This window comes from Sus scrofa, chromosome 16 (genome assembly GCF_054392235.1).
Source record: "Sus scrofa isolate SSC_HxYL_T2T_F1_AM1 chromosome 16, Sscrofa_HxYL_maternal_Yorkshire_Landrace_v2.0, whole genome shotgun sequence".
Taxonomy (NCBI): Eukaryota; Metazoa; Chordata; class Mammalia; order Artiodactyla; family Suidae; genus Sus; species Sus scrofa.
The window spans coordinates 75679657-75691945 of record NC_139398.1 but is presented as its reverse complement, the minus strand read 5'-3'; the positions used below and the strand labels follow the sequence as shown (position 1 = coordinate 75691945).

The following is a 12289-nucleotide window of genomic DNA, read 5'->3' as shown; positions in this document are numbered from 1 at the left end:
CATATACCCTACCCTACCTTCCCATGATTCCTTGCAAGAGCCACCCAGGTGTTTTCCAACTCCATCACTGTAAACAACACTGTCCTGAGCCCAGTTGTACATGACTTCTGATAGACCTGTGTGAAAATTCTTTGAGGTCTCTATCCTGGAGCAGAACTGCCAGGTCAGGAGGTATGTGTGTGCTTAATGGGACCAGAAGGTCCTCACAGCCTGTGCCCCCACCCACCAGGCAGGAGACTCCCCATGTCCCCACATCCCTGCCTGCACTTGGTACTATCAAGCTTTTAAATTTTTGCCAACCTAACATATAGTCTATCACTCTGTGGTTTTCACTTGAATTTGACTACCTAATATTTTGAGCATCTTAGCATATGTTCATTAGCCCTCGGGTTTCCTAGTTGGTAAGCTGCCTGTTCCTATTCCTGTTCCTTGCCCACGTTTTACTAGGATTGCTGTCTTTTTCTTGTTGACTTTCAAGAGTCCTTAATCTAAATATCAATTGCTTGACTGTCTCAGACTTTGTAAATATCTTCTCCCACTCTTGCCCTGTAGTTTATCGTTTTGAAGCGTTAAGTCGTTTTTCTTCACCTCTACATCTGTAAAATCATCCCTTGCCTTGTCTCCTTTTACCTTTAATCTTTCACCTTCAGGTCTTTAATACATCTCATATTTGACTTGGAAATACTGTATGGCATTCTGTGAACGATGAAATGATACAGGTTAAGCGCCTAGCACAATGCCTCTGACCCAAGAGCTGTACAATTGTGGGTGATTGTTACTATCATTTGAATAGAAAGTGGTGAGCGCTGCCCTAGGAAATCTAGCGTTAAGGAGAGTTTGGATGCTGTTTAGCTAGGTCAGGAAAGGTTTTATGAACGAAGGTGAAGTGATGGAGGTTGGCTTTAAAAATGGATGTCAGGAGTTCCCGTCGTGGCGCAGTGGTTAACGAATCCGACTGGGAACCATGAGGTCGCGGGTTCGATCCCTGCCCTTGCTTAGTGGGTTAACGATCCGGCGTTGCCGTGAGCTGTGGTGTAGGTTGCAGACGCGGCTCGGATCCCGCGTTGCTGTGGCTCTGGCGTAGGCGGGAGACTACAGCTCCGATTGGACCCCTAGCCTGGGAACCTCCATACGCCGCGGGAGCGGCCCAAGAAATAGCAAAAAAAGACAAAAAAAAAAAAAAAAAGGATGTCAGAGTCATTTATTTTGAGAGGAAAGGCAGTCAGTATTCCAGGGAGAGGATCTGGCCTAGTCAAAGCCCAGGATGCAGGAATGCCATCGCTTAACAAGGTTTAGGCAAATCACACCGAAGAGAGGAGCTGACTACTCACCCACTGCTGTCTGTCTTTCCGCCCCTGCCCACTCCCCCTTCCCCCTGCAGGCTCCCTGTTCTCCACCCTGAAGCCCCCCGACAACGTGTTCAAGGTGGTGTTCTGGCTGGGCTATTTCAACAGCTGCCTCAACCCCATCATCTACCCGTGCTCCAGCAAGGAGTTTAAGCGCGCCTTCGTGCGCATCCTCGGGTGCCAGTGCCGCGGCCGCCGTCGCCGCCGCCGCCGCCGCCGCCTGGGCGGCTGCGCCTACACCTACCGCCCGTGGACGCGCGGCGGCTCGCTGGAGCGCTCGCAGTCGCGCAAGGACTCGCTGGACGACAGCGGCAGCTGCCTGAGCGGCAGCCAGCGGACCCTGCCCTCGGCCTCGCCGAGCCCCGGCTACCTGGGCCGCGGCGCACCGCCGCCCGTTGAGCTGTGCGCCTTCCCAGAGTGGAAGGCACCCGGCGCCCTCCTGAGCCTGCCCGCGCCCGAGCCCCCCGGCCGCCGCGGCCGCCAAGACTCGGGCCCGCTCTTCACCTTCAAGCTCCTGACGGAGCCCGAGAGTCCCGGGACCGACGGAGACACCAGCCACGGGGGCTGCGAGGCCGCGGCCGATGTGGCCAACGGGCAGCTGGGCTTCAAAAGCAACATGCCCCTGGCGCCCGGGCAGTTTTAGGGCCCCGCGCACCGCTTTCCATCCCTGGGGAGGCGGTCATTTGGGGGGAGGGCGGGGCGGAGGGGGGGAGGGCAGTGTTGGCGCCCGGTAGACGCGGGCCCCACGGGGAAACGGGGGGAGGGGGGCGGGGAGAGGGGCAGCTGCTTTTCTGGCAGGGGCATGGGTGCCAGGTACAGCGTGGTGAGCTGGGCCGAGCATGCTGAGAGCCTGGGGGACCCGACGCCGGCCGGGATTTCCGTCTCTCTCTCTCTCTCTCTCTGTGTATATATCTAAACGAGTCCCTCTGTACATGTATTTAACCGTGGGTACACGTGCGTGTGTCTGTGCGGTGTACGTGTGGTGTGAGTGTGTGCGTGTGTGGGGCCGCCCGCGCGGGGGCAAGAGCGAGTGTGCGCCCAGGAGGCAGCGGGGGCGTTTTTTGTCTTGTGACTTCGTACCTCTCAAGCCCCTCCTTGTACTTCCTGAACGGTGGCACTTTGGCGGGGTTGGAAACAAAGTCGGACATTAAAGGTGGTTTCTCCTGTTCCGCTTTTGAGTAGTTTGTGAACCAGGTGACAAGCAGGATCTTGAGTTTCCTTTTCCTTCGCGTTCAGGTGTGCCCTGGTCTCTCCCACCAACCGTATGGGCAATGGTTTGCTGCCCCCAAACCCACGTTGGCCCCATTTCTGCCTTTGCCATTCCTGCCTTCCAGAGCTAAACAAATCTGACCTTGTGGCTGAAAGTGACCCCCTGAACATGGCCCATACATCCTGCTTGCCTGCTTTTGACTCCTAGTGGCAACTGAATCCTCCTGCTGTGGGCAACACTGGGCAATGTCCAGCATGGCCCTGAACCTCAGGACTCCAATCTTATCTGGGGCTACCAGGCCAGCACCCTAGGTGGGCGTGTCACCTGATAGAGGTTGGGTCCCTTACTTCATACAACATCTTTAGACCAAATACTGTTTGCCTGTGCCCATGGAACCTGAAAAGGAAAGCAAGAATGCAGAATTCTCTGGACAAGATAAGAACCCATGTGTCAATACAGCACACATGGGCGCAAGAACCCTCCTAAGCTCTGCTGACTGGCCAGCCTGCCTGGGAAAGGAGCACTGAGGAAAGTCCCACAGAGAGGAGCATACCTTGAAGAAGGTAACTTCTGTTCTAGTCTCAGAGCCTGCGACCAATTTACTACATGACCTTGAGAAAGTCACATCCCTCTGGATCTTGGCTTCCCTTCTGTGTAATAAGATTGGTTCTAAGATCTTTTCTGCCTCTAAAAGCCGCTGGTTTTCTAAAAGAATTAATTAAGGATGGGGAACAAAACAGGTAGTATTTTTCTCCTCTGAAATTAAAAAAAAAAAAAAAGTATGAGAGGAAAACTCCTACCCCAATCCCTTTCTCTTCCTTTGTTTTTCTCTTTCTTTTTTTTTTTTTCTTTTTCCTTTTTTCTTTTTTAGTCTTTTTGTCTTTTTAGGGCCACACTCACGGCATATGGAGGTTCCCAGGCTAGGGGTCCAATCGGAGCTGTAGCCACCTGCCTACAGCACAGCCACAGCAACATGGGATCCGAGACACGTCTGTGACCTGCACCACAGCTCACGGCAACACCGGATCCTTAACCCACTGAGGAAGGCCAGGGATCAAACCCGTGTCCTTGTGGATGCTAGTCAGGTTCGCTAACTGCTGAGCCACGACGGGAACTCCTTCCTTTGTTTTTTTCTAAGTCGAGAGTCGTAATTTTTCAAATGGCAAGAGCCTCTTCCAATAATATTAGTACATCAGTCATTTATTCTATAGGTAGTTGGAATAGAAAATGCCTTAAGTGGGGACGGACATTCATTTAGCTGAAAAGTATAGGAGTATCAGGCATGGCTGGATCCAGGGGCTTCAACAATATTGTTAGGTTTCCTCACAGACTCTTATTCATCTAGCTCCCACCTTTAATCTCTGCTTATCTTTGTATCCTGTCCTTGTTTTTTTTCCTGCAAATAGCTTTCTCATATCATTCTTAGAACTTGAACTCTCCCTTCCCCCAAGGAGAAATAAGATTTCCTAGCATCGCTACTCCAAAAAGAAAAAGAATATCCAGAGAAGCTAGATGTTCTGTATCACAGACCTCTTTGAGACTCTGATGAAAGTTATAAGTATGCATCCCCCCCCAAAAAAATGCACATACCAAAAAATTGAAATATCCATGATATTCTGGATTCACTAGTTATTTGAACTAAAGTAGACAATCAGAATTGTCTAGGTTAATCCCCTCATCTTTGCAGATGAAGAGACAGGTAAATAAAGTCACATTAGACTAGGATTAGGACCTGGGTCTGCTACCTTTCTGTAATACTTTTTTATTCCTTTGTGCCACCATCTTGGGGCTGAAAGCATCTTCCAGTAGAGAGGAGGCCTCTTCTTGCCTGTGTAGAGAAAAGGGAGTCCTAGGGAAGAAAGAGTCTGCACCCAGGCTTCTTTCCCAGGGAAGAAGGTACAGTTTGGGGCAATCCTCTGAAAATATTTTGTTAGCAACACAAATCTTTCAGACAGTCTGACACAGAATCCTGATAGAAGTGCAGCCCAGCTTGAAGTGGGGAAAGGAGGACAGAGCCTGGCCCCCTTGGCCTCCTCAGCTAATTCACTGGGCCACCCCACACACCAGAGAGCTCTGGTGAAGTTTGAAAATAAAGTTGAAGATCTGTAGTCTAGTGCCAGTGAAAGGGACTTGGATTCAGTAGGACTTGGGTTCAAGTCTTGACTCTAGGTATCTTTTGGTGATTCACCTTGCCTCTTCTGGTCTGCTTCCCATCTCTCATACGGACATGATCATCACAGCCCAGCAGGAAGCACAGAGGATTCAATGAGATCATTGTGGTATAAACACTGACCTGTGAATCACTGGGCAGAGGCAAGTTATAATTTGGACCTCAGATATCTGAAGCCACAGGCACCGAAGGTATTTCCTGAGCTGCTCGGTTCCAATGACCTCACACTTTACTGGTGTTTGGAGGCCACCCAGGCAGCACAAGGAGACAGTGGCAGCCTGCTAACTCTTGCCAGAAGGAAGCTTGGCCAAACAGTGGCTCACATCCCTGGGGAGTGCTAGGTTTCAGATCTGCCCGCAGCAAAAGCTTGCCTTATGCTGACCTCTCCAGGTCACCTCACTGTGGTCAGCCTTAGAGAAGGCCCCAAGTTCATCAAGAGCCCTTGGAGTGAACAGGCCACAAAGAAGCTCTACTTTATCCTCTCTGGCTACCCAAACACTGCTGGGTTATTTGTCACCCTGGAGGCATGCACAGAGATACATGCTCCAAGCAAAGTAGAGAGGAAAGTGGCTTGGCAAGGGTCATAGTTACTCCTGCAGTGCTGGGCTCAAATCCCACCCCTGCTACAGGTCTAAACCTCAGTTTCTTTAACTATAAACTAGGGATAATAAGAGTGCTTACTTCATAAGGACATTAGGAAGATCAAATGAGATCATGAGGGTGATACCACACCCGCCACTTGGAAAACGTCCAGTAGACAGCAGAGGTATTAGTTATTCAGTTCATTACTTTGATATATGAAGTTTAGAAAATTTGAGTAAAAGGACAAAGAAAATAAATTCAGTGCTATTCATCAGATGCCAGGGTTTCAGGACTCAGGGTCCACCCTGTAGAAGAAAGACACAAGTTTACAACAGAGTAAAAGAATTTTGGGAGTTCCTGTTGTGGCCCCACAGTAACAAACTTGACTAGTATCCATGAGAACACAGGTTCGATCCCTGGCCTCGCTCAGTGGGTTAAGGATCCAGCATTGCCCTGTGAGCTGTGGTGTAGGTTGCAGACGTGGCTTGGATCTGGCATGGCTGTGGCTATGGGGAAGGCCAGCAGCTATAGCTCCAATTCAACCCCTTAGCTGGAAAACTTCCATATGCCACAAATGTGGTCCCAAAGAGATTAAAAAAAAAAAAAAAAAGAATTTCATGTCCTACAGGATGGAGAAACATGTTACTCAAAGAAGCAGTGATCAGCCCAAACTAAAAGGAAAGGTGAAATTTAATAAAATAATGTTATGGAACATCCTATAGGGACAAAGCCAGAATAGGTATTTGGTGAGGAAAGCCTGGATGCTTTAGGGATGGTATATCCTGCACCTCCAATAGCCCTTTCCCACTTTATTTTTCTCTGTAGCACTTATCACTGCTTAGCATGTTATGTATTTTACCTGTTTTATGGGTTATTTTTGGTCTGTCTCCCCACATACACTAGAAATACATGTTCCATTAGGGTGGGGACTTTTGCCTATTTTGTTCACTGCTGTAATCCTCAGCATCTAAAGGAGTGCCTGCTGGGTGTTGTTCCTGTCGTGGCTCAGTGGTTAAGGAATCTGACTAGGAACCATGAGGTTGTGGGTTCGATCTCTGGCCTCGCTCAGTGGGTTAAGGATCCAGTGTTGCCGTGAGCTGTGGTATAGCTCGCAGAAGCCGCTCGGATATGGCATTGCTGTGGCTCTGGCGTAGACCGGTAGCTACAGCTCCAATTAGACCCCTAGCCTGGGAACTTCCATATGCCACGGGTGCAGCCCTAGAAAAGACAAATAATAATAATAAAAATAAATAAAGTAGTGCCTGCCATATGGCACTTAGAATGAACGAGTGTATGTTACCCCATGGTGATTGTGGGAGTGCTACCATAGCAGTAGAGCAAGTGCTAGGGGTGCTCATAGCAGGGGCTCCTACCTCTAACCTGATGATGGGAGCCACGGCAGGGGGTAGTTCTGGTCAGGGAAGCCTTCCCGTAGGAAGTGGCATCTGAAGAATATCAGCTGGGCTCCCTGAAACCCCTGTGTTTCCATTATTATGTTTTTCACTTGCCCTCCATGGAGACAGGAGTCTGGAGGCCAGGCATCTGGCCCTCGCCCAGCGCCTAAGTCCCCACCCCTCTAGTCCTCCATGTGCTGTCTGACAATCAGAAGCATTAAGCCAGAGACAATCCCTAAACTCTACCAATCTGTGACTTCACTTTTTGTTCTCTCCTCAAAGCACATTCCTCAGAGACAATCTATTTCTGGAGACATCACTGGGATTAGTAAGATAAACAGCTCTGGCCCTTGCCGATGGCCTCATTCAGAAAAGCAGCATCTGTACATAAGCTTCCAAAACTGCTTGGGAGCAGAGGAAAGTGCTCAAACCTAGTGACTGCCGTCACGTGTACTGCCAGCTGCTACTGTTAGAAGCACATTTATGTCTCTCCCAAATACCATCTAAAACCAGGCAACCACTTACCCCTGTATTTCTCTCCCTCGTTTGTTCTTTCATTTATTCTACAAGCGATCACTGAACACCTACGCAAAGCTGGGAGCCAAAGAAACAAAGGAGAAAAAAATACAGTTTTGCTCTCGTGAAAATTTCAGTCTGGTAGAAGAGATCGGACATGCCCTCAAAAAAACACGTACACAACGTAGAGAGAGGTTCGTGTAACACAAGGATTAAGCATTCAAACCAGAGTCAGACAGAACTGAGTGAAAATTCTAATTCTCCTGTTGATGAGTTTCGTTTTCTTGGGCGAGTCACCTCCCCTCCGTGAGAGGCAATTTTCGTGGTCTCTAACAGGGAGATAATCACGCCTCTCGTAGAGCTTTGCTGTGAGGATCGGTTTCCATAGGCTGTGTTCGGCACAGGGTAATTGCTCAGTACATGGCCATCGTGATTACCAGGTGCCGTTGGAGGCATGTAAATCTAGGGCTCCGAGAATTCAGGGGAGAAAGGGCTCCTATCCATCTGCGCAGAATCAGAAAGGCTTCACAGAAGAAGTGACATCTGAGCTGGTTCTAAAAGACGTGACTCAATAGAGATGGGAAAGAAACAGGGGACTGAGAAAACAGGCCATGACAAGGAAGAGGAGGAAATGGGAGGCAGATCAAGGCAACTCTGAGAGCCACTGATGCAGGACCACTCTTGGGGGGTAAGAGATCACTACACAGACGGACAGAGAGAGCACCTGGGGGAAGGAGCGACTCCAGCCTGGATGGACTGTAAGAAGGAATTATGGACTGAATGTGTCCTTCCAAAGTTCATGTGATGAAGCCCTAACCTTCAGTGTGATGGTGTTAAGAAGTGAGGCCTTTGGAAAGTAATTAGGTTCAGGAGCGGTCATGAGGGTGGAGCCCCCATGATGGGATTGGTGCCTTTATTGGAAAAGGAAGAAACACCAGCGCTTCCTTTCTCAGCCATGTGAGGACACTGAGAAGGTAAGCCCCTTGCAAGTCAGGAATAAGGTGCTCACCAAGGACAGGATCTCCTTGCACCTTGACCTTGGACTTCTAGCCTCCAGAATTGTGAGAAATCAATGTCTGTTAGGTGAGCCACCCAGTCTGTGGTGTCTGTTGGGCAGCCCAAGCTGATGAATACAGGAGGTTCTGAGAGGTCAGAAATAAGGACCTGGACAAGGAACCATCTGAAAGAGGTGAGAAGTGACAAGGTGGGTGTCTAAAGGACATGCCCAAGCAGTTCCATGTCCATGCTGCTGCCAGAGCACAATTTTCCTACGACAGGCTGAGCAGGTACAGTAATCCCCACCTGACAGATGAGAAAGCTAAATCTCTAAAAGTCCCTTTCCCAGATCACAGGCTAATGAAGGGGAGAGTTAGAACAAGACGCCACACTGCTTGGCCCCAGCCTAGAATGTGTTCCCTGCTACTGGATCTGTCTGTGTCATAGACGTGTTTCAAGCCTAGATTCCATTCAGAACATAGCTTGGAAAATGGCAGTGCAGGCCCTCGTTAGGGCTGAGTTCAAACCCTAGCTCTGCTATTCACCAGCATGTGGTTCCAGTGAAGTGATTTTTTAAGCTCCCTGAGCCTCAGTTCCTGCACTAGTAAAACTGCCATAGATAGAATGTTCTTCACACAGTTGCTATGAGGAATAAATGAGCCAGTGCCTGGAACTGAGATGTGTTGGACTATAGGAAATGCTGGACTAGTATTAGCGATTAAATCCATGTCCTCACTCTGAGAAAGAAAGCAGAAGAAATGAATAGTGCACCCAGGTCACCTGAGCAGGGGCAGATGCTACCATGTCTTGGTGAAAGGATTCTGGGAAGGAGTCTTTTCCCAAGGCGTCTTGGAGCCTAGGGGCTCTCACACCTGCAACCCATGGAATGGAATGGAACATTGCAAGGTGCAACCCAGTATATGTAGATAAAGAGATTCACATCATCAGGATTTCTTAGTCTCCACACCGTTGAAATTTTGAGTTGAATAATTCATCTCTGGAGGGTGGGGAGGGGGCTGTTTTTTGAATTGTAGGATGTTTTGCAGCATCCCTGGCCTCTCCCCAATTAAGGTCAGGAGCATTTCCTGTCCCCTTCAGTTGTGGCAGTCAAAAATGTCTCCAGACAATTCTCCAGATGTCTTCCGGGAGACAAAACTGCCCACAGTTGAAAACCACTGATGCTTGTCGATAGAAGGAACAAACGTTTTGCAAAGTTTATCTTACTTACAAAATGTACTCTGATAGTCTCATTTTGTACTCTCAGATGTCACTTTTTTTTTTTTTTTTTTTTTTTTTTTTTTTTTTTTTTTTTTTTGTCTTTTTGCTATTTCTTTGGCCGCTCCTGCGGCATATGGAGGTTCCCAGGCTAGGGGTCAAATCGGAGCTGTAGCCGCCGGCCTACACCAGAGCCGCAGCAACGTGGGATCCGAGCCGCGTCTGCGATCTACACCACAGCTCACGGCAACGCCGGATCGCCAACCCACTGAGCAAGGGCAGGGACCGAACCCGCAACCTCATGGTTCCTAGTCGGATTCGTTAACCACTGCACCATGATGGGAACTCCAGATGTCACTTTTTAAAAAGTGCTAATTGTGGCCCCCAACTTAATTTCACAGTGCAAGAACCACAGTTCAAGAAACACTGCTCACCCTTCAGAAACTCAGTTGTAACTGTTTTCCAGTGTCCCCTGTCCTTCCCAGAGGGGAATCCTTATTGAGAATTGAAAAGATGTTTGGGACAGGAAAGTTACATCCTCCTAGGACCTCTGTCCCACCCTTCACAAAATGGGGGTCAAATGCTTACCTCAAAGGCTGGGTGGACAATAATGTACCAATCCCTTGAATAAGCACTATCGCTGAGCAGTTGCTATGTGCCAGGCAGTGTGCTAAAGGATTTGCACACATATTTCCTCATTTAATTCTCATACCATTTCTGTGAACAGAGTCCTGCATTTTACCGTTACTTTAGGTGAGGAAACTGAAGCTTGCAGAAGCTAAGTAACTCGCCTAAGCATTCAGACTTAGATGTGGGGTTTTTAAATACTTCTGCAGGCTCTTCGTCCTCTTATTAAGAGGTAAAGTCTAGTTATCCACTCCTTGAATAGAATGCAGCAGAAGTGACTCCTTTGGGATTTCCAAGGTCATGTAAAATGATTCTGTCTCCGGAGTTCCCACTGTGGCACAACAGGATCAGCAGCGTCTTGGGAGTGCTGGGATGTAGGTTCGATCCCCAGTCTCACACAGTGGGTTAAGGATCTGGCATTTTTAGGTCACAACTGTGGCCCGGATCTGATCCCTGGCCCAGGAATTCCATATGCTGAAGGGCAGCCAAAAAAGGAAAACAAAAAACAAAAAAAAAGACTCCGTTTCCCCGTGTCTTCCTTTCTTGAAATGCTTGTCCTTGAAACTCACCTGTCATTTTATAAGGAAGCCCAGGCCACCTGAAGAGGCCATAGATGATGTTCCTACCAGACAGGTAAGTGACCCTTGAGTGAGAACCACCCAGCTGAGCTCAGTCACCCCCCCCACAATCATGACAGATAATAATTAATAACTGTGGCTGTTTTGCTCCACCAAGTTTGTTTTATAGCAACAGATAACTAGTAAAGAAGGGAAGACCTAGAAAGAAAGAAAGAAAGAAAGAAAGAAAGAAAGAAAGAAAGAAAGAAAGAGAGAGAGAGAGAGAGAGAAAGAAAGGGAGAAAGAAAGAAAGGGAGAAAGGGAGAAAGAAAGAAAGGAAAGACCTAAGATTTCTACTGAGACATCCTGATCCTCGAACCCACACTCCTAACCATTACCCGTAGCACCAGCAAGTGCCCATAATATGGTCATTCTCTCTTGACAGAGCTAAGGAAATGCTGGCCAAGATTTGACTTATAAAGGAGACAGAGGGCATGCTAGGAAAGAGCAGGGAATCAGGGCAGGAAGGGTTTGAGCTTTGTGGTTTGATTTTTTTTCCCCAGCTTCACTGAAGTTCAATTGACAAGTAAAAATTGTATATATTTTAGAGTTCCCATCGAGGCTCAGCAGAAATGAATCTGACAGCATCCATGAGGACACACGCTCGATCCCTGGCCTTGCTCAGTGGGTTAAGGATCCAGCGTTGCCATGAACTGTGGTGTAGATCACAGGCACAGCTCAGATCTGGTGCTGCTGTTGCTGTTGCTGTGGCTGTGGTGTAGGCCGGCAGCTGTAGGGGTCTGATTTGATCCCTGGCCTGGGCACCTCCATATGCCATGAGTGCGGCCCTCAAAAGACAGAAAAGGAAATTGTATATATTTAAGATATACGGCATAGTGTTTTGATCTAAGTATATATTCTGACATGATGACCACAATCAAGCTAATTAACACATCACCTCACATGTTACCCTTTTGTGTATATGTCACAACTTAAAAGCTACTCTCTCGGCAAATTTCAAGTATACAAGGCAGCATTATTAGCTATAGTCACCATGCTGTTCATTAGATCTCCAGAACCTATTTATCCTGCATATCTGAAACTTTGTCTTCTTTGACCAACATCACCCCACTTCCCACATCCCCCATCCCCTGGCGACTGCCATTTTATTCTTCGTTTTTATGAGTTCAGTGTTTCAGATTCCACATGTGAGATCATACAGTATTTGTTTTCTGTCTGGTGACTTCATCCATTCCTGTGGCTTTAAACTCTCTTCACACAGGGATGACTCCCAAATCAGGTCACCAGCCCAGGCCCTTCATAGGCTTCTCAAATTTATCAAGTTCCCAACTGACCTCTTGGTTCTTCCCCAATCCTAGTAACTGCATCACCATTCACCAAATTCCATCAACCAAATAGCCCTCTGTCTACTTGACTTTTCTCTGAATCTCAAACCCCACACCAATCATCAAAAGGTCGGCTAGCTTCTTTTGCAAAATGCACCTAGAATCCATTCACCTCTCATCCCCTCTGCTGCCACCACCACCGCCACATCCTCCAGCCTGAGCTACTGCAGTTGCCTCCCAACTCACTTCCCTGCATCCCCCTTAGAAAACTGTCCATTTGCACCACCCTTCCCAGCTGTAAGAATGACCCCTTTGAAAAGTAAAAGAGGA

The 12289-nt window shown here is 48.2% G+C and overlaps 1 protein-coding gene across 1 annotated transcript in view; it reads left to right on the top strand.

The window, feature by feature from the left end:
• ADRA1B (adrenoceptor alpha 1B) overlaps window positions 1–2515 on the top strand; it is a 53038-nt gene extending 50523 nt beyond the window's left edge. The window contains exon 2 of the mRNA XM_013984885.3: window positions 1382–2515. Coding sequence (XP_013840339.1) covers window positions 1382–1989 — 608 coding nt within the window. The 3' untranslated portion in view covers window positions 1990–2515. The remainder of the gene's footprint in view (window positions 1–1381) is intronic.
• Window positions 2516–12289: the final 9774 nt, after the last annotated feature.